At 41.7% G+C, this 25938-nt stretch overlaps 1 protein-coding gene across 1 annotated transcript in view; it reads left to right on the forward strand.

The window, feature by feature from the left end:
* Window positions 1–25938, forward strand: part of LOC144781025 (cytosolic phospholipase A2 delta-like) — a 136468-nt gene that overhangs the window by 69744 nt on the left and 40786 nt on the right. Inside the window, exons 11-16 of the mRNA XM_078659640.1 lie at window positions 1779–1914; window positions 8554–8690; window positions 9588–9810; window positions 14629–14746; window positions 15938–16075; window positions 18645–18752. Coding sequence (XP_078515766.1) covers window positions 1779–1914; window positions 8554–8690; window positions 9588–9810; window positions 14629–14746; window positions 15938–16075; window positions 18645–18752 — 860 coding nt within the window. The remainder of the gene's footprint in view (window positions 1–1778; window positions 1915–8553; window positions 8691–9587; window positions 9811–14628; window positions 14747–15937; window positions 16076–18644; window positions 18753–25938) is intronic.

Consider the following 25938-nt stretch of genomic DNA (forward strand, 5'->3'; position numbering starts at 1 on the left):
GCAGATTGTGCTTTTTGTTATTTGGTGCAAATATGTTCAGTAGTTTTTGAGAAATTTAAGAAGAAAAAGTTATTGATATCTGTGGTCGTGAAGCCTTCGCGAAAAAACACCAGCTCATCCAGGGAAATGCACAGCTCTGATTGGTTGCCAACACTTCAGGCAGAAAGTGCTGGCAGCCCGTTGGGACTCGGCTTCCCCCAAAAAAAGGAAAAGAAAAAGAAAATGAGACAGGGTAGGAATACCCTGACCCCATAAATTTGGTCCAAGGGTCCCAGAAGGACCCCAACAGACGAAAAAAGCATTTTTATAGAAAAAGTAAATTGCAGTGATATCGCTATATTCGCGAAATTGCGGCAACATTTGTTTAAGGAAAAAAGCGCAGACTCCAACGCTTGCTTTTACAATAACTCTCCGGATGCAGGGGTCCCTTGCGCTCCCACGCAGCCCCGGGGACTGCCACCTGCCTGGGACTCTCATTAAATTCTAAGGGGGTGGACCGCCCCTTTGTACCCTGGGGACCGCCAATAAAATAATGAGGGGGGTCTGTCGTGGACCCACAGACACGGGGACAACCACCTCCCCAGAGCTAAAACAAATGCTGCAGTAGTACGCCAGGAGGCGCGTTTGCAAAGTGGTGGGAAAAGGGGGTGTTGCGTCTGAAGACCTCTCAGTAATCCCGCTGTGTGGGACTTACTGGAGGTAACAGGAGGGATAGTTGGCCCCCAAGGACCCTCTGGAGCCATGGGGGCTGCATCCCCCAAACAGCAGTGTGCCAGGATGCTTTTTTCCAGGGTGTTTGATGTGCTATCCCAGTATTTACACGAATACCAATTTGAATACCACTATTTTGTTTTATTTCTTTAATAGCACTACTATCCCAATGCTGAATTTCAGAGTGCTTTACACCACACATACACATTATAGATTGACACTAAATCATGTGTGTAAATCAATCTACAATGTGTGTTACTTAAGACAGTGGGGGTTTCAAGCTGGAGGAGTCAAATGTCATGTGTCAAATGCGCCATATTAGAAGGGTTACAATTTATGAACTGCAAGTAACAAAAGCATATCTGTGTTAAAAGCAGTGACCCACCTACCTAGCTATATAAAAAAGTCGGTAATCTACATGTTATTTGGTGTGCTTTGCAAGAGACACATTTTATCCTTCTATGCTACTTTGATTCAAAACTGGGACTAGACAAAACACAGATCTCTCCAGTAAACTGTATTAACCTCCATAGTTATATTATCATTATTATTATTCCCTACCATCTATTGGGCACACATCTCTGCAGTAGGTGCCTTAACCCCATAAGATATTTTAAAATGCAGAGTTTGCAACGAAATACGCAGAACAGATTAACTGCCAACTTTCTCCTTATCACCAATTTCTTTGTGGTAGATAAAAAAATGTAAATTAAGGCCCAGGTTTTGTTTCAGGGCTGCTTCACATTTTTGGGCACACTCTTGATGGAAAATCTAATTTGTTTAAATCGCGTAATGCGCTCAAATGTACTCATGATAGATTGTCTTTGAGGTGTTAAGCTCTGATTTCACTTCTTGTGATGTCACTTCATCTGAGATCATGGGTTGTGATGCCACTTCCTGTGATGTCACTTCCTGTGACTTGGTTAATCTCCCCCACCTCTTTTATAGGACTTGCACTCTGCCTTTAGCGCTGCAGAGTCCTAAGAGCTTGAGCACTTTTCCAAAAACATGATGGACAGTCAAAGGCATCACTTCATCTCACATTTGACCTTCCTTTTCGTTTCCAGCCCAGAGGACCTTTCAGTGCGCCTCGGATTTGACCTGTGCGAGCAGGAGAAACAGTTTCTGCAGAAAAGGAAAACAGTGGTGGCTGCTGCTCTGAGAAACATCCTGCACCTGGAGGAAGACCTTAAAGATCACGAGGTAAGTGACCGGAAGTGCGTTACCTGCAGCAATGGTCAATCTGAAGCATGCGGCCAAGCGTTCTTGCGCGTTTCTCTATGATACCATTGATCGCTTATATGGCTAAATTCTACTAGATGGCACCAGCTGCTGATATTTTCCCTTTCCCCATATGACATATGTGTAAGCTTTGAAAATGATTCTCCTTCAATCAATCAATCAATCAAGCACATTTGTAGAGCGCGCTACTCACCCGCAAGGGTCTCAAGGCGCTGGGAGGCGCTGGGCCACTTCAGTTTGAGGACCCAGGCCCCTTACACACCAAGCACCTCCAGCTTGGCTGCTGATCCTAAATCAGATCATTAAAACTATCACTTTACAAAAGGGCTCTTCTCTTTCTGGTGCCAGCACAATGCCTGACCTTGAAATCAAGTTTATGTCCACACAAAACTTCATGACTACCATAGACACTTGGGCAAGGGTTGCACAGGCAGAACAGAACTTTTCTTTAGATTTGGATTGAACAATGCACAGTGCCATTGATGTCAAATGTCTTGTATGTGTATGAGGGTAAGGCAGACAGCAGATCTGGCTGTTGCTGCTGAAGTTCATTTCTAGAAAGGAGTAATCTGCATTCTGCCACACATTCCAATCCATAGCGGGTTTTGAAAGTGAGTAACTTCTGAAAATAAGACTCTTCAACAAATTTCACCCTGCATGCAATTCGGCTGGCTTAATGTCACAGTATAGGTTCCATATTTATTGTACATATATGCAAAAGAGGCTCTCTTTCTTAATAACGAGCCAGAGAACAAGGATTAATTAAAAGCAGACAAAAAAATAAGGGCAATGACCAGACCTTGCACTATTTAACATAATATTTCCACTACATTAGGTTATAAGGAAGTTGAAAATCAACTCAGGGTATCTTAGACCTCATAAAAATAATTCACCATCAGCCTCATTCCAGGGTGTCATCGCAAACCTCTCCAGTGTCTTTCAGTTTCTATATGTGGCAGTGGTTTCTTTATCAAACGCACATTTCCATTGTGCGTTGCATTAATTTTTTGCTGTTAATCCTAAAACAGTTTTTTTGCCTCAGGAACTGTAGTCATGACTCTGCCTCTTCTTCCTTCCCTGGTTGCTAGCAAAGGCATGTTGTAGGAAGGTGCCTTTATGTGGTGATGCTAATTAGGCTTTGCAATGCAGTACTCTCGCAATAGGCTAAATTTGGTCCTTTGATTCACAATAATAAATCCTTAGCTTAGTCCTGGTAGCGTGGAAAAGAGCAGTCAGGCATTACTAGGGGAAAATGTGTTAAGCATTTCAGAGTACCAACATGGACGATACGTAATTGACATAACTCAAAAAACAAATCCGACACTAATCTATAAAAATAGAACAGATTTTTATCTTAATTTAGACACAAAAACAAACTAAATCAGATACATAGAACAGGAGTGATGGATTTTAGAAGAAAACATAAATCAGAGCGATTAACTACGGCAGAACCATTGCATTGCAGTCAATCTGAAAAAGTGGTAGTGACAATCAGTCACTTGCAGGTCTAGTTGTATGGAATTCAAGGACGGTAAAAGTGTTGTGGATCCCAGGACCAAGCCACGACAGTCAGTTCTATATTACCTGGCTCAAGAAGCCCAGGTGGAGAGTTATCCGGGCTGTCCTTGATGCTGGAGCGGGAGCTGAGGGAGAGCGTTTTTTTTTCACTTACATGGTGCTGATGGGGAACAGGGTGCAAAAAATCGACAGCAAAGCCACTGTTTATGTTGGGTGAAGGTTTTGCGGAGTTCCCTCAAAGTGCATCATCGAGTAAAGAGGGTGGTTGACAGACAAGTGACCAACAAGCCTTGGCAATGGTAAGCACAGTAGACATGTATTTCAATGTCCAGAGGTCCTGCGGAGTATGGTAGCCACCTTAATCTTTGTGGAGGTCAGGACTACGTTCCCCATAATGCACTGGACCATCTACTTCTGGGCAATTCCTCAGAGGACCCGATGGCTAGCGAGTCTTTGGTTCTGGTATTTTGTTTTTACCTGCTGTTGCAGGGGGCTAGTACCACTAGCCCAGGGGGGTCTGGTGATGCCTTTGGCTCTTAAAGAGATCCCTCTGTTTGTGCGAACCGAGCTTTGATTCGTGCAGTTCCAGGAAGGTAGTCACAGGTGCAGACTATCACTTCTTTGGTTTGTGAAGCCCCTGTTGTCGCAGACATGGGTCTCTTCTTTTGTCCTTGTTGCAAGTCAGATCAGAGCAGGGGGTTCTTGTGTCAGGGGTAGCCCTTAAATCCTTGATTTAGGGATGTTAGGGGTGTGGGTGCCAGTGGCCAATGGGCTACTAGCTCCAGCAGCTAATCATCCCCTGAGGTGACCACAACCGGGGGTGTAGGTCACCTTTTCTACCTAGAACCCACTATTCTACCACTTTTAACAATGGCAGAAGTCTTCCTTAGCTAGCCTTCTGGGGGTGTACACTTCCTTAATATCTAATTTTCTGGCCTGCCGAGTGGGTGCAAAAATGCCTGGGGTCGAGGGGAGGGCTATTTCCTCATTTGTTGAGGCAGCCTGGTTGCATATAACAGGCGGTGCAGCCTTTGAAGCACCATTTTGATGCGCCACTTCACTACCCAGCCTGTCAAGGAGGGATGTGTGACCTCCATTCCATCCAGGCCATTGTTTCTAACTCCTGGGAGCATTCACATGTCCTGGCAGGGGGTCAGATTCCTGTCTCGGTAGCAGTAAGAGTGGGCTGCTAGCCAGAGCGCATAAAAGGCTGGGGCAACCAGGTGGGCAACCTCTAAGGTAACCACCTGGTTACATGCCACATCATCTTTGACACAAGATTCATGCCAGGGGTGATGAGGCACGTTGTTTGATACCAAACATGACATATTTAGGCAGTGCCATAATGGAGCTGCCAACCTCTGGTTTGCCTGGGTGCTAGCCAATGTTATCCTGTGGACTGTCCATCAATTGCAGCGTTATTAAGTGGTAAAGGCCACAATACGGATATATAAGCTTGCACTTACATTTCCACACCTTTAATATAATGCACTGTGACTCCTGGGCTCAGGAGGACTTCCTTAGGGGTGACTGGCATGTATTAAAAATAGTGCACTGACTTTGCCACATATGGTGAGGGTAAAGTTGAGTTAGCCCTGCTCTTGCAGTCGGCAATGGCAGGCCTGCTCTCAGTAGTTTACTTGGGTCACTAAGGGTGGCACAAGCAGTGCTTTAGGCCCTGGTGGCCCCTTTCACACCCACGCCCTGGGTACCACTGGTACCATATACTAGAGACTTATAAGGGGGTTAAAGTCATTTGCCAACTGGGGTTGCCAGTTCACGCGTATCACTTTTAGTGAGTGAGTATTGGCACTTGGGGCTGGTTATCAGGCTTCAGTGAACTGTCAGAGTTGAAATACAGCATCTAGTAGCCTAAATGGGGGCAAAAAGTGGTGGGCATCTGCAAAAAGACTGGGTTTCTTACACATGTGCTCAGTTTTAAGTTCTGTGTATTACAAATAAAGGCCTACGAGTAACTTCATCATTGACATGCATTATGGTCTATTTCTGTTCAATGTTTTGTATCTAAGATTATGTTTTCTGTGTTACTCAAGTATTTGATATTGCTTATATCTGTTTAATTTGTTTATCTGATTTCAAGCTTTTTCCAATAGTTGACAGATATGATGATATAAAAATAATAAAAAGTAAATTATAAACAGACACATCAAATGGCCCTGCACGTTTGAGTCCTTTGCTCAGCCAGGCCATCTTGCCTTGTGCACTTGGGCGTGGTATGAGAATGTATGTGATTTCCCCTTCTATGAGGCATTTTGGAGATCAGTCCAGATGTGTTCAAAATACATCTGAAATCCCTGAATAATGGATATATTGTCCTGCCACCCCCTCCCTTTATGGTGAAGCATTGAGTGTCTTTATCTCAGACAATACCACAAAGTGTAATTATGCCTCAAAATTGCCCATAGGGAAGGAGGTGGGCAAAGTAGACATCCTGCCAGAGTAAAGGGGGTGGTTGCCAGACAGGTGACCAACAAGCCTTGGCAATGGTAAGCACAGTAGAAATGTATTTCAATGTCCAGAGGTCCTGCGGAGTATGGTAGCCACCTGAAACTTTGTGGAGGTCAGGACTACGTTCCCCATAATGCACTGGACCATCTACTTCTGGGCGATTCCTCAAAGGGCCCGATGGCTAGCGATTCTTTGGTTCTGGTATATTATTTTTACCTGCTGTTGCAGGGGGCTAGTACCACTAGTCCAGGGGAGTCTGGTGATGCCTTTGGCTCTTAAAGAGGTCCCTCTGTTTGTGCGAACCGAGCTTTGGTCCGTGCAGTTCCAGGAAGTCACAGGTGTCGACTATCACTTCTTTGGTTTGTGAAGCCCCTGTTGTCGCAGACATGGGTCTCTTCTTTTGTCCTTGTTGCAAGTCAAATCAGAGCAGGGGGTTCTTGTGTCAGGGGTAGCCCTTAAATCCTTGATTTAGGGATGTTAGGGGTGTGGGTGCCAGTGGCCAATGGGCTACTAGCTCCAGCAGCTAATCATCCCCTGAGGTGACCACAACGGGGGGTGTAGGTCACCTTTTCTACCTAGAACCCACTATTCTACCACTTTTAAAAATGGCAGAAGTCTTCCTTAGCTAGCCTTCTGGGGGTGTACACTTCCTTAAGATCTAATTTTCTGGCCTGCCGAGCGGGTGCAGATATGCCTGGGGTCGAGGGGAGGGCTATTTCCTCATTTGTTGAGGCAGCCTGGTTGCATATAACAGGCGGTGCAGCCTTTGAAGCACCGTTTTGATGCCCTACTTCACTACCCAGCCTGTCAAGGAGGGATGTGTGACCTCCATTCCAACCAGGCCATTGTTTCTAACTCCTGGGAGCATTCACACCTCCTGGCGGGGGGTCAGATTCCTGTCTCGGTAGCAGCAAGAGTGGGCTGCTAGCCAGAGCACATAAAAGGCTGGGGCAACCAGGTGGGCAACCTCTAAGGTAACCACCTGGTTACATGCCACATCGTCTTTGACACAAGATTCATGCCAGGGGTGATGTGGCACGTTGTTTGATACCCAACATGACATATTTAGGCAGTGCCATAATGTTGCTGCCAACCTCTGGTTTGCCTGGGTGCTAGCCAATGTTATACTGCGGACTGTCCATCAGTTATAGCGTTATTAAGTGGTAAAGGCCACAATACAGATATATAAGCTTGCACTTACATTTCCACACCTTTAATATAATGCACTCTGACTCCTGGGCTCAGAAGGACTTCCTTAGGGGTGACTGGCATGTATTAAAAATAGTGCACTGACTTTGCCACATATGGTGAGGGTAAAGTCGAGTTTGCACTGCTCTTGCAGTCTGCAATGGCAGGTCTGCTGTCAGTAGTTTATTTGGGTTACTAAGGGTGGCACAAGCAGTGCTTCAGGCCCTGGTGGCCCCTTTCACACCCATGCCCTGGGTACCACTGGTACCATATATTAGGGACTTATAAGAGGGTTAAAGTCATTTGCCAATTGGGGTTGCCAGTTCACGCATATCAGTTTTAGTGAGCAAGCATTGGCACTTGTGGCTGGTTATCAGGCTTCAGTGAACTGTCAGAGTTGAAATACAGCATCTAGTAGCCTAAATGGGGGCAAAAAGTGGTGGGCATCTGCAAAAAGACCGGGTTTCTTACACATGTGCTCAGTTTTAAGTTCTGTGTATTACAAATAAAGGCCTACGAGTAACTTCATCATTGACATGCATTATGGTCTATTTCTGTTCAATGTTTTGTATCTAAGATTATGTTTTGTTTGTTACTCAAGTATTTGATATTGCTTATATATGTTTATTTGTTTATCTGCTTTCAAGCTTTTTCCAATAGTTGACAGATATGATGATATAAAAATAATAAAAATAAATTATAAACAGACACATCAAATGGCCCTGCACCTTTGGGTCCTTTGCTCAGCCAGGCCATCTTGCCTTGTGCTCTTGGGCTCTGGTGTGGTATGAGAATGTATGTGATGTCCCCTTCTATGAGGCATGTTGGAGATCAGTCCAGATGTGTTGAAAATACATCTGAAATCCCTGAATAATGGATATATTGTCCTGCCACCCCCTCCCTTTATGGTGAAGCATTGAGTGTCTTTATCTCAGACAATACCACATAGTGTAATTATGCCTCAAAATTGTCCACAGGGAAGGAGGTGGGCAACGTAGACATCCTGCCAGAGAGAGATATTCCATATCCTGAGTGGTTATGTATTGGTTTGTAAAGAGTGCAAACCTACCTGTGAAGCAACAGAGTGCTCTGCATTACGTAAGGCTCCATGTGACAATCTAGATTGTGTACATCAAGTGGGCATTACACAAGTACATTTTACTTCATTTAAGGCCAGGGAGATTGATTTGGCCAGAATCACATGATGTTGAGTCTAGTGCCAAGGCTGGGATTCACATCTCGGTCACTGTCTCCAAAGGTAGAAGCACAAACCACTGGCCTACATCTCCTCCCAAATGTTAATGTTCAAACCTGATTGTTTTGAGGGCAATCAATGGATCAGAGGTTGTCCAAGCTGGTATATCATTAGTCTAATGGAACTTCAAATGCTTATTGTTTTACTAATGTAATTTCTCTGTGGTGCAGATTCCAGTTGTGGCTGTTACAGCAACTGGGGGCGGAATCAGAGCAATGACGTCCATGTACAGCCACCTATCCATGCTCCAGAAGATGGGCCTCCTGGACTGTGTCATGTACATAACAGGCGCCTCTGGATCAACATGGTGAGGAAGAGAGGAAGGTAGTGTGTAATAACAGGTGGACTGGACTATCTAGTGGTCAAGTACTGGTGGAACCGTAATCTTTAATCAACCTCTTTTTATGTTTTAATATCATTTTTAACAATTTGAAAGAATTCGCCATAGAGTGTAAAATAAAGTGCTAAAATGTTTGTTTTAGTGCGAATACTAGAAGGAGCTGAGCTTTGCAATTGATTTGAATATCCACTTATAAAGTCTCATAAAGATCTGTGATCTTTCGTAAACATTTAAAGTCATATTCCATGAACAGTGGTCATGTTATAGTCATGGCTCTTTTTCTATATTGGGCAAAATGTTCCGGGAGTGCATTGCATTTAATAAATCTCAATAACAAAACAGTAACATATATTTATATATGTTATTCCCAATGCATTCCTCATAAGCCTACATGGTCCTTACTTTTCTCTACGGCCGACTCCAGATGATGTGCTGCCCTTCCAGAAGATCTAAAAGAGGTTTCTCCTCTAGAGAGACAATCTTCCAGCTGGAGACAATCTCCCAATCATTCTGGATGTGATTTGACTTACTTGACCTGTAATGAGAGAATTTGCCAGAGTATCTCACCAACTAATAACAAATCCATGTTTCCTCAAATATGTTCATGTCCCAACGCATTATAAAGAATGCGCCGAATAATAGCTTTGATATGCTATCTCAGAACACCCTTCATGACCTATAAGTGCAGATGTGAAAAAAATGTTTGTGTGATAAATTAGCGGCTGCCTTTGGTTTTTCATTCATTTACTGAAACGTGACTCTACTGTATAGAATCATTGTTATTGGCCTTGCATTGCTTATGGTCTGCAGCTGCCATTTACCCTAAAATATAAATTTACTGTCTTTTGGTTGGTGCCAACCTAGGGCCATGTCAAAGCTATATGAAGATGCTGATTGGTCGAGCAAGGATCTGACCGCTCCAATAGACAAAGCACTCAAAGATGTGATGAAGAGTAAGAGGAACGCTTTTACATGGGAGAGGCTCAAGTATTATCGTAGTGAGTTGGCTCAGAAAAGCGAAGAGGGCCACAATATATCTTTCACCGACCTGTGGGGCCTGATACTGGAATCCATGTTCCACAGCGGGGTAAGTAACCTTGTAGCAGTGAATATATATATATTGTACTTTATTGTTCAATTAATTAAAATCATTACAATATACTATCATTACAATATGCTATAAAAAAAGGAGAAAGAAAGAGAAGTTAAAAGACTCACTGAGTTTGCTTAAAACGTAAAAAATCTTAAGAACAATTGTCCAAGCTGGAACTGAAGTGCTGGTGCGTAGAGGTTACTCCTGCATCGGGGGCCCAATTTGTGTGTCTTTTTAGATGGGCCCTGTGTCCGATAAAGTTAATATTTATGTTGAGGACCTGCCATTTAAAACAACAGATTTTTCCTTTTTTCAGTGCCAGGTACCTGGATTTACTTGCTTAGTTCTCTGGTCTTGACCCTTTTTGTTCCTTTGTAGCAGTGAAGTTTTAGGGACTGGCAAGTGGGTGCACTTGCCCAGTCAGCATGACAGTACCAGACTGCACGCAGGCTCTGCAATGGCAGACCTTAGACACATTCTACAAGGCTGCTTCTGTGGGTGGCACAACCAGTGCTGCAGGCCCACCAGCAACATTTGGATTTACACGCCATGGACACACTCGGTGCACTGTACTAGGGTCTGACAAGTAAACCAAACTGCCAAACATGGAACCACTGATTAGTATATCAATTTACAATAGGCAGCACTTGCACTATGGCACTGGACAGCAGTGGCACAGTGCCCAAAGCATCTAACACCAGCAAAAATACATGAGGCAACAGCAAAAATGGAAGGGAGACCCACGACAATGGTGCCAGGTCTAACACAAATGTAGATAAGAGAGGTGTTACCAGAGGCTCTAGGGATGAGGTTGTAGTGATCGAGTTAAGAGCAAGTTAAACAGGTTAGTTGCTTTTGGTTGTGGGGGAAGAAAAACCCTATGGTGCTTTTCTGAGTCGTGATTTGCATGTTAAATCGGTTTTAATGATGTTGGAGTGAGTAAAGCGATTTGGAAAGGGGAGGGAAACCAAGTTGACAATTACTAAAGACAGAAAGTTTAAGGTTTATAAGTAAATGATTTAAGTTGGTTCTGAAAGTATAAGGTAGATACAGTGACAGGCAGTCTGCTAGGGGTACGGGTGTTGGGGGAAGCACTTAGGAGTGAGGCGGGAAAATGTAGGAGAGCATGATGTTTAGTAAGGTTGGCCGTTTTGTAAGGCAGATTTGCCCAGGGATTATATGTGTTGAGATGTGCGCCTGCTTTAATAAAGCAGCCTTTTTTACACTAAGGAGTGTAAGTGGTCTGTGCTGTACCCTCTCGCCCAATGGGTGTTTGGGAGGCAGGCGACCAGAGAGAGTTGTGACCCCAGGTTTTTTGGCAGGGTGGTACAGTCCAAGGGGACTGTAGGCGATGTGGGCTACATATTGGTATGCAGGGTTGGGGCCAGGTGTTAAATTATGCAGGAGATTAGGCTACCAGACACCTTTTGTAGTTGCAATACAGTGGATGATGGGGTTTCAGGAGAGGCAGGTTAAATAAGTTCTTCCCACCCTGCCATCCCTTGTTAAGGAGTTGCATCTAGGATGTAGGAGTGGGGCTCACTGATTAGAGCGGCAGACCCTGGTGCAGAGGTCTGGCCCGGGACCAGGGTTCAATTCCCGACGCGGCAGGGTCCTGAGCCCAAAAATGTTCACAGACTCGATAATTCTCGCCTCGGTGCCTATTCTAATCATGGGGTCCCACGCTGCAACTTTGGGCAATAGTTGCTTAATCTCCACTACGGCGGCCCACCCGCTGCGGAATGCCTGGCTTTCACCCTGGGAATACCCAGTAGGGGTTATCTCACAGGGAAAAACCAGGACGGGTTCCCAAGGCAAGCGCCTTGATGCCTTCGGGCGATACGTGCGCTATATAAGTCGCAATACATTTACATTTACAGGATTCTGGGTGGAGCAGGCTACGCAAAAAATGAGGTGGTGTATTAGGGTTTGTCACTGTGGGCAGGTGCATCAGCGGTTTGCAGACATGTTCATATGCTGATATGGTTTTACTGATGTTGAGCTAGGCGAAGCAGTTTGTAAAGGTCAGGGGAAGTGAGTTGACAATTGCCAAAGGTAGGAACTTCAAGGTTTCTAAGTATAGGAATCAAGTGAGGTATGAAAGTAAAAGGTAGATACGGTGAGTGACAGGCAGTCTGCTTGGGGTACGGGTGTGGGGGAAGCACTTAGGGTTGGGGTGGGAAAATGTAGGAGAATATGATGTTTAGTGAGTCTGGTAGTTTTGTAAGCCGGCTTTCTCCTCACTACTGAGTGTCAGTGAGTGGTGCTGTACTCTCTCGTACAACAGGTGTATAGGAAGGACAAATGTATAAGTGCAAGCTTTCATTGATTATTATCTTCTTGTTCTTATAGCTCGCACTTTACACATTTTAAGCATATGTGAAATAAGCAACTAGACAGTCCAAAAACGTGGCCATAAAATGCACATTTCGCCCAATAGTTTTCTTAAAGCAAATGTTATGGCTTATTAAACCATGATTAGGAAAATATCTATTTGAAATACATACTTTATAGCGCCAGTCTCGCTTATCATCTTCACATCAACACAGTGCTTAATTTGACAAAACATAAGTACCTGCGGCCTCTTCGGGGGGCAAGGCAACTTAAACCAATCAATGCCCCTTACTTGCCATCACGCTCCTACAAGTCTGACAATTCAGACCATCCCAGGCCCCTAACAGTTGAGAATGCTTATCTGAAATCTACAAACAGTAAATGATACAAGGGGTTCCTTAATGGAGCAATAAGTGCAAAAATAGATATACATCTAACCTCATATAAATGCTGCCTTAATGAATATCAAATTCACTTGAACAGTAGAATACACATGGTAAGACCTTTCTAAACAGGAGGGCATTTGCCTACATTCCTATAGAGGTATCCAACTGTGCAATAAGATGTATGCTATATATATCGTAGTCAACTTTGCAGCACTCAGTAAATTCTAAGGCATGTAGTAAATCCTGAAGCAACTGGGTACTGGGTATATTCTATGGCACATTTTCAATGTCTGCATCAACAAGTAAAATCAGAAGAAGACAATCCATTCTGTCTACTGATTTTTGAAGTACATAGATAGACAATTGTGCAGTAATGGATGGTCAATTCTACAGAATTTGGTAAATTCTGACGAAGATAACCATCTTTGCGCACTTGTGTAAATATTGAGACAAGTGCCAAATTCTCTTTCCATAGAACTGTTTCCATGCCTACCAGGTCTGAAGATTGTATATATCAAATGTGCATGGTTTTATCAGAGCTGTAAAATGTTTGCCTAAAAATAGCAAATTGTTCTGTTATTTTCAGGACCTGAAATCCACTCTATCTAAGTTTTAGTGTTATCTAACTTTCAGTGTTAGCAATTGTGGACCATGAAATTGATAACATTTGAAATATTTTCTGCATCTATAAACCTGCAGAAAATGTTGATCCTCATTAGGTCAGTCTAATATTTTTGAATCACAAACTGAGTTGTCAATGCGAAAAGTCAATGTTGTTTCTGCTGACATGGGCTGCACAGTGCCCCATTACGTTTTCAGTATCATTGAGCTCATATATGTTCTACAGTGCTTTCACACTTACGTAAAATAGAATAAGACTAAGCAGACCACTTACCTTCCTGCTTTCCAGGGTATCTCCTTCTAGGTCATTACGAACACAGTTCCAGTCCTAGGACTCTGGGTCTTGTAGTCTTGCTTTGCTTCTAATGCACTAATTAGAAGAGCACGTGACATCAAGGTGAAAGTTCAAGATTGGAGACAGTGTCTATAATGACCTGGAGTGAGGTGGTCACCTTAGTGTCGCGTGCGGTGCTCCAAGGTACACATGTTATGGTACCTGCCAGAAAAGAACCCAGCTAGTGGCACATATCTTCCTGTTTAGTGGGCATGGAAGAGGACTGCTTAATTTGGATCATAGTTTGTCTGTTCCATTGAATTTAGAAAGTAAACATAAGCAGAAATCAATTCAATTAAGTTCTTATAATATATTGAGGGATAGAACACTGAACATGTTACTGTGCACATAAGACTGAGCAGCCATGCTAGAATAACTTTGAAAAGGTGGGTTTTGAGCAAGAGATAAAACAGTTACAATTTGGTAGTTCACTCCAACATTAAGTGGCCAATTGGAAGAACCACTGGTAAAGTCAGTAGGTCTATTCTTTTAGCTGCCATTGAAGACCTGTTTGCTTTTCCAAAGTTTTTTGACAATAAATGCTTCTTGCCAAGACTTTACAACATCGACAAAAAGAAATGTTTTTTGCCAAAGCAAAAAAAGAACAAAAGACGGGCCTGAAGTGGGGGTGGCAGGCCTAAATAAAAAGTAGTCAGGCAAGGGGTGTGAGAGGCAAAGAATGAGCTATGGCTGGTGAGGAGGTAGCATTACAGAGCGCTGGGGAGTGGGTATTCAATTGGGCGGTGAAAGAAAAAGAAAAAAGTAGTTCCTTGAGCGCAAGCAGTGGAACAACACAGTTCTCTAGTTGGAACACAGTAAATAAGAAATACTGCAGAGGTGAAACAAACAAACAATCGCGAGGAAATTAATTGAATAAGAAGCAGGTATATAAATTGACAAGAAATCCAGAGCAACGTGCTGACCAAAAGGCCACTCTTTTAATATATTAGTGACAATAGGTATTCAACAACAATTATATGTAGGTAAGACTGAAAAATGACATGCTTTGTCCACCATAAGAATTATGGACACAAAATGGGTGGCAGGAAGGTTTCTCAAGCATTGAGAGTTCATAAGGGAGTATGAAATGTGTTCAAGCAAATTCAAGATGCAACTTTTGTTTCTTCCCATCAACAGAGGACAGAAAGCAAACTCTCGGATCAGCAGAAGGCGTTGGAAAGGGGGCAGAATCCGCTGCCTCTTTACCTGGCCATGAATGTGAAACCTGGCGAAAATAGCACCACTGATTTTAAAGGTAAATTGATGAAAGTTATTTTGTATTGTAAAACAACTACAGTCACTCCCATGCAATGTGGGTGTGAAGACCTTCATTCCATGGGAAATGTTGGCAAATTGTTGGGAATGCAACTGAGGGTACTGCCGTGCTGTGCTCCAGCAAAGGACCTCTTGTTGGAAGACATGTTCTGGTTTGGATGTTTTGTCTTCCAGCTGATGCAGAAGCCATCTTGGTATGGGATTGTTGTGGTACTTCATGCAACAAAGTCAGTGAACTCTCCATATTGGGCAAACCTTTTATGATCTTGCTCCTTTAAATCTATCTGACAAGGTAAACTGTTTTTGATTAAGTACCCTCATCATTGCTGTGAAACATAGCATGTACAATTAGGTGTGAATTAATCAGAACCAGTGTATAGTTTCAAATATCTTACCAACTTAGATTTTAACATTGCTGCTCCCCACACCTAATCCGTGTGAAAGGCTGGGTGGCCCCAGCTCTTATAAAGTAGTGAGGAAATGTGTCTGGAAACTGCCCCACACTTGTGTGGAATATGATTAGCATCACAAGCAACTTTTAATTGCCAGAAGGAGCTAGTTTTCTTGTTAATATTAAATACTGTACAGGGAGACCTATGAGACCAGGAAGCACTGAAAGTGTCATCCATTTTGGAATTTCTTTAAGAGATAAAGTTAAAGTATCCTACGGTTTGGGATGTAAATCCTAGTAGCCCTCTTAAACATCTAAAATGTAGACCTTTTCTTATTATTTTATAATTTCAGATAAGCATTTAATAGATACCAATGAAATTCATTAATTTCACAACAACCTGTGAGCTCTGCCAGCTAAGGTGACCAATCCTCAGAGAGAGACAGAGCATTCCACAGCTCACACATAAGTTCAGCAGGAGCTGTTCACAAAGGAATTATTTTACTGGATGAATGCAAACTCATCTAATTGGCAAAATATATATTTTGGAATTTTTATAACTTAAACTGGTCTTCAGTTTAACCAATGTACTTCCTAAAATTCTTAATGTTAGTATATTTTAGCTACTTTGCTAAAATAACCGCTTTTCTAACAGTGATTTGGGATTAGTGGAGAACAACAAATGGGAGTTTTCAAATATTTCATATTCATAATTGTCTAATCAGATGGGTTGAATTTTTGAAAGCATGGGCTCTTAGTTTCTCTGCTTCTGATTTGCAGAATGGTGTGAATTCTCTCCTTACGAGGTGGGACTCCTTAAATATGGCGCCTTCATCCGCTCAGAGCTCTTTGGCAGCGAGTTCTTCATGGGGCGACTGATGAAGATGCACCCGGAACAGCGGATCTGCTTCCTGCAAGGTAACGGATAGACAAAGAGCCAAGGGCCTGTGTGGGAGCTCATCTTTTGGGGTTTAAAATGGGGTATTGCGTGTATGGTCCCTTTTTTAACTAGAGTCATTACCAATTCTATTAATGTATTAGTTCATTTATATGTTTGCATATGGGGGCAAATTGCATACATTTTGTGGGGTAGTTGTGTTTCTTGCAAAATGTTTCAGCAGTGGCATTTTAACCTCTTATTGCGTTATGAGTGCAAAGTTGCCACAGGTAATTTCTGCTGTAGCTCCCAAAAAATTTCTACCAGTTTGTTTGACAAAGTATGAGTTTATAGTTTATAATTAATTAAAACCTTCTTACTAAAGCATACAGTTTACTACACGTATAAAGAACGATGACTCCTGTTAGAAGCAAAGCACTGCAAAAAATGCAGCACCGCCCTAGCACAGGAAAGAAAATTAACCCAAACACCTGAATTTATATAGTGGGCACCGTAGTGTTTTAAAGTACACTAAATTGTTACATTATAGATTTTTTAGAGCAGTCGGTTACAATATTAGGAATTGCCAAATTAAAATACAAGTTCACAGTGGTGCTATGAGTTTATCAGCCTCACCTTAAAATACAGAACTGTCATAGAACTGGGGATTTCGCCAATGCAAGGGTGCAGTCAAAGATAGCACCTTTTGAAGTTGTAATGTAATGATTTACATTCTGAGATTATAAAATGTCCCATACCTCCCACCGGAAACATATCTTCTAACTCTAGTTGGGCTTAGTTTTTATTTGGAATTAGGTTCAACATTTAAAAATATTTTTAAATACTGTTACTACAATTATCACACAGAGTAAAAACACAGGGGCGTTTGACTGGGATGGAGCTGCACTCTGATTAAGCACTGCACCCACCCTGCTAAACATGTAGTAGAGCCATCAGACCCGGCATCTCTGCTGAACGCATAAAAATCCCTTTCTGCTTGGTGGGGATATAAAACTTTCCGAGACAAACATTTTTTAGGAAAGTGGGGACCATGGCGGGCGTTGACTTGGCTTGCGGCCATCTAGGATAAAAATGACCCTGGCTGTATTTACCGTCTCCTGAGGTTTTTATTCCTGGAGCATATATAGATAACTTGTGCTTTTGCGACTCTGTCCCCCATTCCCACCTGCAGAACTCATTATTACCAGACGTATCACTACAATGGAACATGACATGACATCCTCCACTCTCCTTGTTGGCCCCTCTCATTAGTCTTGAATGGTTGCCTGATTTTCTAGAAATGGTATAACCTATTGGATATCAGGAATGTCAATATCTCCATTGCAAATATTTATCTTTTTTTCTAACACCAACTTCCAACAGGGGAAATGGATGCTTGTACAGCGACCAATTCTTGCTGTGTCTTACTTTATTTTCCTTATAAACTGTCTAACTTGGATTTGCCTTAATAAAAGCTTCCAAAAGACACTCAACTGATGGACGGAATGCAGAATAAATCAAAACATTCACCCCCAGTCAAGAGATCTTGGTTAAATCCATCATTCTTTTGCTCACCATGCCACCCAAGTTTAGACCTGGCCATATGCAAATCAGTCTTGACCCTGTGCCTCATGGGAACAGTCCTGCCCAAACTGCCAAGCCAGGTCCTTCCTGGACCAGAAACAAGCATCCTAGGACCGGTTTCGGGGTTTTACCCCTCTTCAGCCAGGATAGCTTGATTCCAGTGGCACAGTGAGCCCAGGACCCACATCTGGGCATACCTGGCACACTTAGGGCGAGAAAGCAAAAGACACACAATTGATTGACGAAATGCTGAACAAATCAAAACATTCACCTCCAGTCAAGAGATCTGGGTTAAATCCATCATTCTTTTGCTCACCATGCCACCCCAGTTTAGACCTGGCCATATGCAATTCAGTCTTGACCCTGTGCCTCATGGGAACAGTCCAGCCCAAACTGCCAAGCCAGGTCCTCCCTGGACCGGAAACAAGCATCCTAGGACCGGTTCAGGTCTTTCACCCTTCTTCAGCCAGGATAGCTTGATTCCAGCGGCACAGAGAGCCCAGGACCTAAGTCTGGGCATACCTGGCACACTTAGGGCATCATTCTTTTATATAATAAAAGCTCCCAGCAGCATACACCTGTGTAGCTACATCATATTATACAGAAAGAGTGCGAAATGCCTAATTTTGCTGCAGTCCTCATGGGGCGTATTTTGGGGATAATTATGATTGTGTTTTGTCATGCCTTGATATATTCAAGTATTACTTTTCCTGGCACAGTAACATGAAATATATTTCTCTTTGCACAGTATATCCTCACTGCATGATTTCTACGCCTGCACAGTCCTTTAGGTGGGCTCGTTAGCCGTGTGGTTGTATTTTTCTTCTGTGCACACATTCCCATGGACCGTTGTTTTGATGACCAATACAATGGGCACTGTTTGGTTTAATTTGAAATCTCTTTCTTCATCACTGCATGAATTGTTGCAATGCCAGACTTTGGTGGGGTAGTTCTGTAAAAGTCAATCTTTGTGCAAGATGCTAGTATAATTCAGGTTTTGTTTTTTCTTTCTGTTTGCATGTGCAGGTTTATGGGGTAATATCTACTCAGTGAATCTGATGGACACTTGGTATATTGCCACAAACTCGGATCACTTTTGGGATCAGTGGTTCAGAAATAGGGGACAGGAAATTGGTAAGAATTACATTCTGTCTGCTGTCTTTTCTTCCCTTGATAATTATCAAAAATATCAAATCAGGCAAAGAAAGCTGAGGAAATGGAATTGGTAAGAATTACATTCTGTCTGCTGTCTTCTCGTGGCTGGATAATTATCAAAAATATCAAACCAGGCTAACAAAGCTGAGAATAACTTCTTGTTGCAGAACCAAAAAAATATCGAGTGTTGCACAGACTGTAAAGGGAATCAATAATATAATAACCCCTTTATTGCAATAGTGCTTGCAAAAACATAATAATGCATTACCACAAAATCCTGAACCAAAACAGTGTCTCTTCCTCAGTATCGATTATTGTGAGGGAGACCTAGAAATTCAGATAATGGCGGAGCGTGTTTGTGTGGAGTCACAAACCATGACTTACTTAAGTCTGGTGAAGCAAGGTGTTGGACCTTAGAGAAATTAGTTTGTTTATATTTGGGGCATAAAAGGAATATGATTTCCTGTACACCTGTGTGTGACATGCAGATATAACATGCTTGTTCTAAGGACTGCAATAACGTTGTTGTTGGTAATACTTGCACACACCCGACGACAGGCAAAATCATCAACCTTAGGTACTCGAGTAACTGCAACACCATGAACGTAGTGTATGCCATCAAATGTCCATGTGGAAAGATGTACATAGGGAAGACGGAACGCAAGATCAAAATACGGATCACGGAACATAAAAGTCGTATCCGGAACGAGAATATGACTTCACCATTGGTGGCACATTGGAAAGAAGCACGTCATACCATCTCCCAATTGCGATATTTCGTTATCGAACAAGTAATGACCAAACAAGGCATAGACAACAACCAAAGGTTGTTACAACGGGAACTATTCTGGATTAAACACCTGAAGACTCAGTCCCCCATTGGTCTGAATGATAAATATGATCTGTCATGTTACTTATAATGTTTATCAAGAGACACCACCACTTCTCCAGACCACATAAACACACGAAAGGTTTTCACAACCTACATACAGTGAGAATGTAGTCCAGGCATGAGAAGTATCACTATAGACTAACTAAATGCATTGAGCCCAGAACAAGGTTGATAGAGACAAACATGAGTGATTTAAAATGTATTGTGGTGTAAATAATATTCCAAGGATTATGTTTTGTATATCTTGTTTGCACTTCTTTTGATTACGGTTAGAATGTCATTTTAGATTTTCATGCATATATGTGGAGGCTAATGTGAATATTTGACTCTGAGAGCACAAAGTCACTGTGTACATTCATCAAAAATATGTTGGAACACGACTCCTTGTATATAGTTTCTAATCATGTAACGTATCCAACGCAAAATAGTAATCATTGTGAATAGGAGACAGTCATCATTTAGGTTCCTTGTAGAGTATGCACTGAATCTACATGTGTCATATTTAATATGATTCACAATCTATTTCGGTATAACATGGGGACAAATGATTTTACGCATCAACACTCGGTGATCAGTTGTTAACATTCACACTGTGCTCCCCGAACATAACCTCGCACTATAAATTTAAAACTGAATAGCCAATCCAGCTGGCACGTCGATTACGATTACGTCAGGTAAAAACTTGTGTTATTTCAGCACTAATCAGCCAAGTAATGATTCTTTAGTATTGATGGCATTGGATAATAATATGGGTTTTATTGCTTCAACACCAGTCTAAGATGGCGTGAATAGCAAGAACCAAACGGCCGGATCTTAACATCCATAGTCCGTTTTCTATGACCTCACATTACTCTGACGCGACGTGCAGTCCGAGACTTAATGGTGGCTGCGGCCGGGACGCGGTTGAAATTGATTTCCAGCGATGCGGCTTTACTATTGAAGAACGCGATCTATATTACACAGGTATTTACTGACCGTGAATTGAGCGCGGGATAGACCCGACACAGATACTTTTATGATAATAATATCGTGATGTGTCTTTAACTTTTTAGATACATCACCACAGTCACGAAGATAAGGTAGGGTTAGTCCACGTGTTAAAAACGTATGCTCCAAGGTTTGTCCAGGATTCTAAATAATTACGTTATGTATGCTTGTCATTACAGTTGCTTTGGATACAGACAAGCAGGTATGTGGACAATACCGTTATAGGTATGGTTATTCACAACCATATGTTACACCTAGTTCTAATTGTCACATCTGTTTACTTCTCGCAGAGCCTTAGATTTACAGGTCACCATATCGACTCCTGTAATTCAATTGAGAGCAGGTACGCCACTTAATTCATATCTCTGTCTACCCCCATGAGTCCATGCACCTAACATTGCTTTCACTTACACTCGGAATTTTTTATTTTTTTCAGAATTGCCCCTGATGAAGGCACCACCACGAGTGCCGAAATGCATTGGGCCTGTTTAATAATGCTTGTATAAAAATAATGTATATAATGACTGTGATGCAAATGAAAATGTTACGATAAATGTACTTAGAAATGTGTATGGACATTGTTATGAATACCATTAATAACAAAAGTCGCGAATTTGCAAAGGGAAAGTGAAAAATAAATGCATACACAAGAGTAAACACGAGTTCAAAAGATTGTGGTAAATTCTTTATTTCTTAAGGTGCGGAGCACCAAGTGAACAGTGCATGATTAGGTGAGCTAACACCCACCATAACCAGTTGTTCATAGCATCCAGGAATGACTATCCTGATTAATCATAGCACCATTTGAGGATTTTTAAAAAAAAACTGAGTATTTTCGGAGTGCTCTTCACTACCCCAATTACCAAGGATTTTCAAATAGTCACCAAGCGAGGAGGCACCCACTCACCAAACCAAGATGCAGTTTGACACGATAACAGGCATGACGGACAACAGGGCCAATACTATGGCCTATACTAATGATCAGGCGGATCAAATATATTCTCTCATAAAAGAAGTAAAAAACATGGATGTTCATGGGGGATCTATCAGTCAGCAACTAAAACAACTTGAATATTTAACAAGGCGTCAACTAAACCAACGGATGCATGCCACTACGCTTATCCAGTACCACCGAGCTAAGCGAATACCTAGAGGCCTGCGCTTATCAATAAAACCAATGTTATTCCGGTTTAACTTAAACTCAAAATTCATGGACAAATGGTTCAGAATATTGAACAAATGTTCCCTTGATTTGATCTTACTTATTATTGAGGAACTGTCCAAAACAATACGTGAATTGGAGGAGGAGATATACACACTCAAATCTGAATTAGAGGCCAGAATGGAAGGAGATACCTGGAAAATCAGTTTGGATAATATCAATATTAAACTAGACAAATACGAAAAAGAACTGCAGGAAGGCAAATTACGTAAATATAAACGTGATACTATAGACTATAAACTCAATGAAGTCTACACGTGGGCTGATATTTATGCGAGACGTCAATTTATACCCAAAAAAACACCAGCTTCAAATCGCTCATCAGAAGAAAGTCTGGTCACAGACAAAGAAACATCCATACGTAGGGGACCAATATCAGCTACACAAGAGGGAGTCATATTACCATCCGATACTAGCAATCAAGCCACCACCAGCAGAGACCAAGTTTTTTTGTCACAGGCTCAAACCCAAGGACAACCACCAACACCACAAGTAGAAACAATGACCACAAAAGGAAAACAAGGCGAGGAAACGGCCGGAAAAGAGCTGAGGAGCGGACGGACTGTGGTCTAATTTTCAACATATCGTCATTGACACTAACAAAACAACAAATTAAGACATTAAATAAAGGGTTAACATTTGTACCTACAGTGGCAACTAATGAGTTGGAGACAGAAGGGGCGTTCTTCAGATTTATGAGAACGTTGAAATTAAGACACTATTTTGAAAATGTGGCAGAAACAACAGCATTGAGTGAAGACACCACAGAGAGAACATTTAAACCCAAAAGCGTGTTTCAAGCCCCTATTTCTCATAAAATGTTGGATACATTTGAGGTAATGGTTAAGAAAGATCTGCAAGCATTGCACTACAGTAGGAATCATCATAATAACTTGTCCAAAACAGAATTGAACATCATTAACAACTTGGCGAATAACCCAACTATCACAATCCAGCCGGCAGACAAGGGCGGCGCATTGGTCGTAATGGATACAACCTTTTATGAGTACAAAATCAATGAACACGTGGCAGACCAAGACATTTATTTCAAACTTCCAATGGATCCTACAACATCTTTACAACAAATGTTAAACACTATCTTACAAACAGCTGTGGATAATGAATGGATTGATCAACAAACATCCCTGTACCTCACACAAAAAAACCCTAAACGACCAACACTGTATATGATCCCGAAAATACATAAACACCCTACCAATCCACCCTTCAGGTCTATAGTGTCAGGTTGTGGGTCAATCTTTGACCCATTGGGTAAATACATTGATCACTACTTACAACAGTTTGTCCAACAGTGGGGGTCGTACATACGAGATACCACAGACTTTTTGAATCATCTAAGAACGACAGAGGAAGGATTCCAACCACATTGGATCATGTGTACAATTGACGTCGTGGCACTCTATACTTCTATACCCCACCAAGCAGGATTAGAAGCCACAGAATGGGCATTGTTAAAAATGGATGAGTTACCCATAACCAAAAAAAATTTCATATTACAATTATTGAAATTTTGCTTACACAATAGCCACTTCATATGGAAGGATGAGTTTTATGCACAATTAAATGGGACAGCTATGGGTTTTGCAGGGGCTCCTGCATATGCGAATACGTTCATGGCACAGTATGAAGCAAATAACTTGATGTCATCAGGCGAGTGGAAACATGTGAAAATGTACAGTCGATTCATCGACGATATTTTCTTGATCTGGGATGATACTCCTGCCTCCTTAGAACAATTGATTGAACAACTCAACCAAGTAGACAGCAGAATTCAATTCACCTATACTATCAGCAAAGACATCATTGATTATCTAGATGTCAGAATTACCAAAACAACCGACGGATTTGAAACATCTTTGTACACTAAGCCAACGGACCGCAACAGTGCACTGGAGTACACAAGTTTCCATCCCAAACACCTCATTAGGAACTTACCAGTATCACAATTTATCAGGATCAGACGTATATGCTCAAATGAACAAACCTGTTCCAATACATTGGAACAACAGGCAGAAAAATACCAGGATCGAGGATATGTACCTGAAATATTATCTGAACAAATAAACCGGGTAAAACAAATGGATAGATTGGATCTGTTGAAACCACGCACAAAAACCTCAACCAACAGGATGGTATTTGTTACCAAATACACAACTTTGTCCACAAAAATCAAAAAAATAGTAAACAAAAGATGGGAACTTTTGTCTACGGAACCTGATTTTCAAGGACTCTTCAGAGAACCACCGATACATGCATATACGCGTGGATCTAATTTGAGGGAAAGACTCAAGCGAAAACAACAATCCACAGAAATGATCAACCACAGTGGAACTACCAGATGTTTAAACTGCACGAACTGCAATAACGTTGTTGTTGGTAATACTTGCACACACCTGACGACAGGCAAAATCATCAACCTTAGGTACTCGAGTAACTGCAACACCATGAACGTAGTGTATGCCATCAAATGTCCATGTGGAAAGATGTACATAGGGAAGACGGAACGCAAGATCAAAATACGGATCACGGAACATAAAAGTCGTATCCGGAACGAGAATATGACTTCACCATTGGTGGCACATTGGAAAGAAGCACGTCATACCATCTCCCAATTGCGATATTTCGTTATCGAACAAGTAATGACCAAACAAGGCATAGACAACAACCAAAGGTTGTTACAACGGGAACTATTCTGGATTAAACACCTGAAGACTCAGTCCCCCATTGGTCTGAATGATAAATATGATCTGTCATGTTACTTATAATGTTTATCAAGAGACACCACCACTTCTCCAGACCACATAAACACACGAAAGGTTTTCACAACCTACATACAGTGAGAATGTAGTCCAGGCATGAGAAGTATCACTATAGACTAACTAAATGCATTGAGCCCAGAACAAGGTTGATAGAGACAAACATGAGTGATTTAAAATGTATTGTGGTGTAAATAATATTCTAAGGATTATGTTTTGTATATCTTGTTTGCACTTCTTTTGATTACGGTTAGAATGTCATTTTAGATTTTCATGCATATATGTGGAGGCTAATGTGAATATTTGACTCTGAGAGCACAAAGTCACTGTGTACATTCATCAAAAATATGTTGGAACACGACTCCTTGTATATAGTTTCTAATCATGTAACGTACCCAACGCAAAATAGTAATTATTGTGAATAGGAGACAGTCATCATTTAGGTTCCTTGTAGAGTATGCACTGAATCTACATGTGTCATATTTAATATGATTCACAATCTATTTCGGTATAACATGGGGACAAATGATTTTACGCATCAACACTCGGTGATCAGTTGTTAACATTCACACTGTGCTCCCCGAACATAACCTCGCACTATAAATTTAAAACTGAATAGCCAATCCAGCTGGCACGTCGATTACGATTACGTCAGGTAAAAACTTGTGTTATTTCAGCACTAATCAGCCAAGTAATGATTCTTTAGTATTGATGGCATTGGATAATAATATGGGTTTTATTGCTTCAACACCAGTCTAAGATGGCGTGAATAGCAAGAACCAAACGGCCGGATCTTAACATCCATAGTCCGTTTTCTATGACCTCACATTACTCTGACGCGACGTGCAGTCCGAGACTTAATGGTGGCTGCGGCCGGGACGCGGTTGAAATTGATTTCCAGCGATGCGGCTTTACTATTGAAGAACGCGATCTATATTACACAGGTATTTACTGACCGTGAATTGAGCGCGGGATAGACCCGACACAGATACTTTTATGATAATAATATCGTGATGTGTCTTTAACTTTTTAGATACATCACCACAGTCACGAAGATAAGGTAGGGTTAGTCCACGTGTTAAAAACGTATGCTCCAAGGTTTGTCCAGGATTCTAAATAATTACGTTATGTATGCTTGTCATTACAGTTGCTTTGGATACAGACAAGCAGGTATGTGGACAATACCGTTATAGGTATGGTTATTCAAAACCATATGTTACACCTAGTTCTAATTGTCACATCTGTTTACTTCTCGCAGAGCCTTAGATTTACAGGTCACCATATCGA

The sequence above is a fragment of the Lissotriton helveticus genome, chromosome 9 (genome assembly GCF_964261635.1).
Source record: "Lissotriton helveticus chromosome 9, aLisHel1.1, whole genome shotgun sequence".
NCBI classification, from domain to species: domain Eukaryota; kingdom Metazoa; phylum Chordata; class Amphibia; order Caudata; family Salamandridae; genus Lissotriton; species Lissotriton helveticus.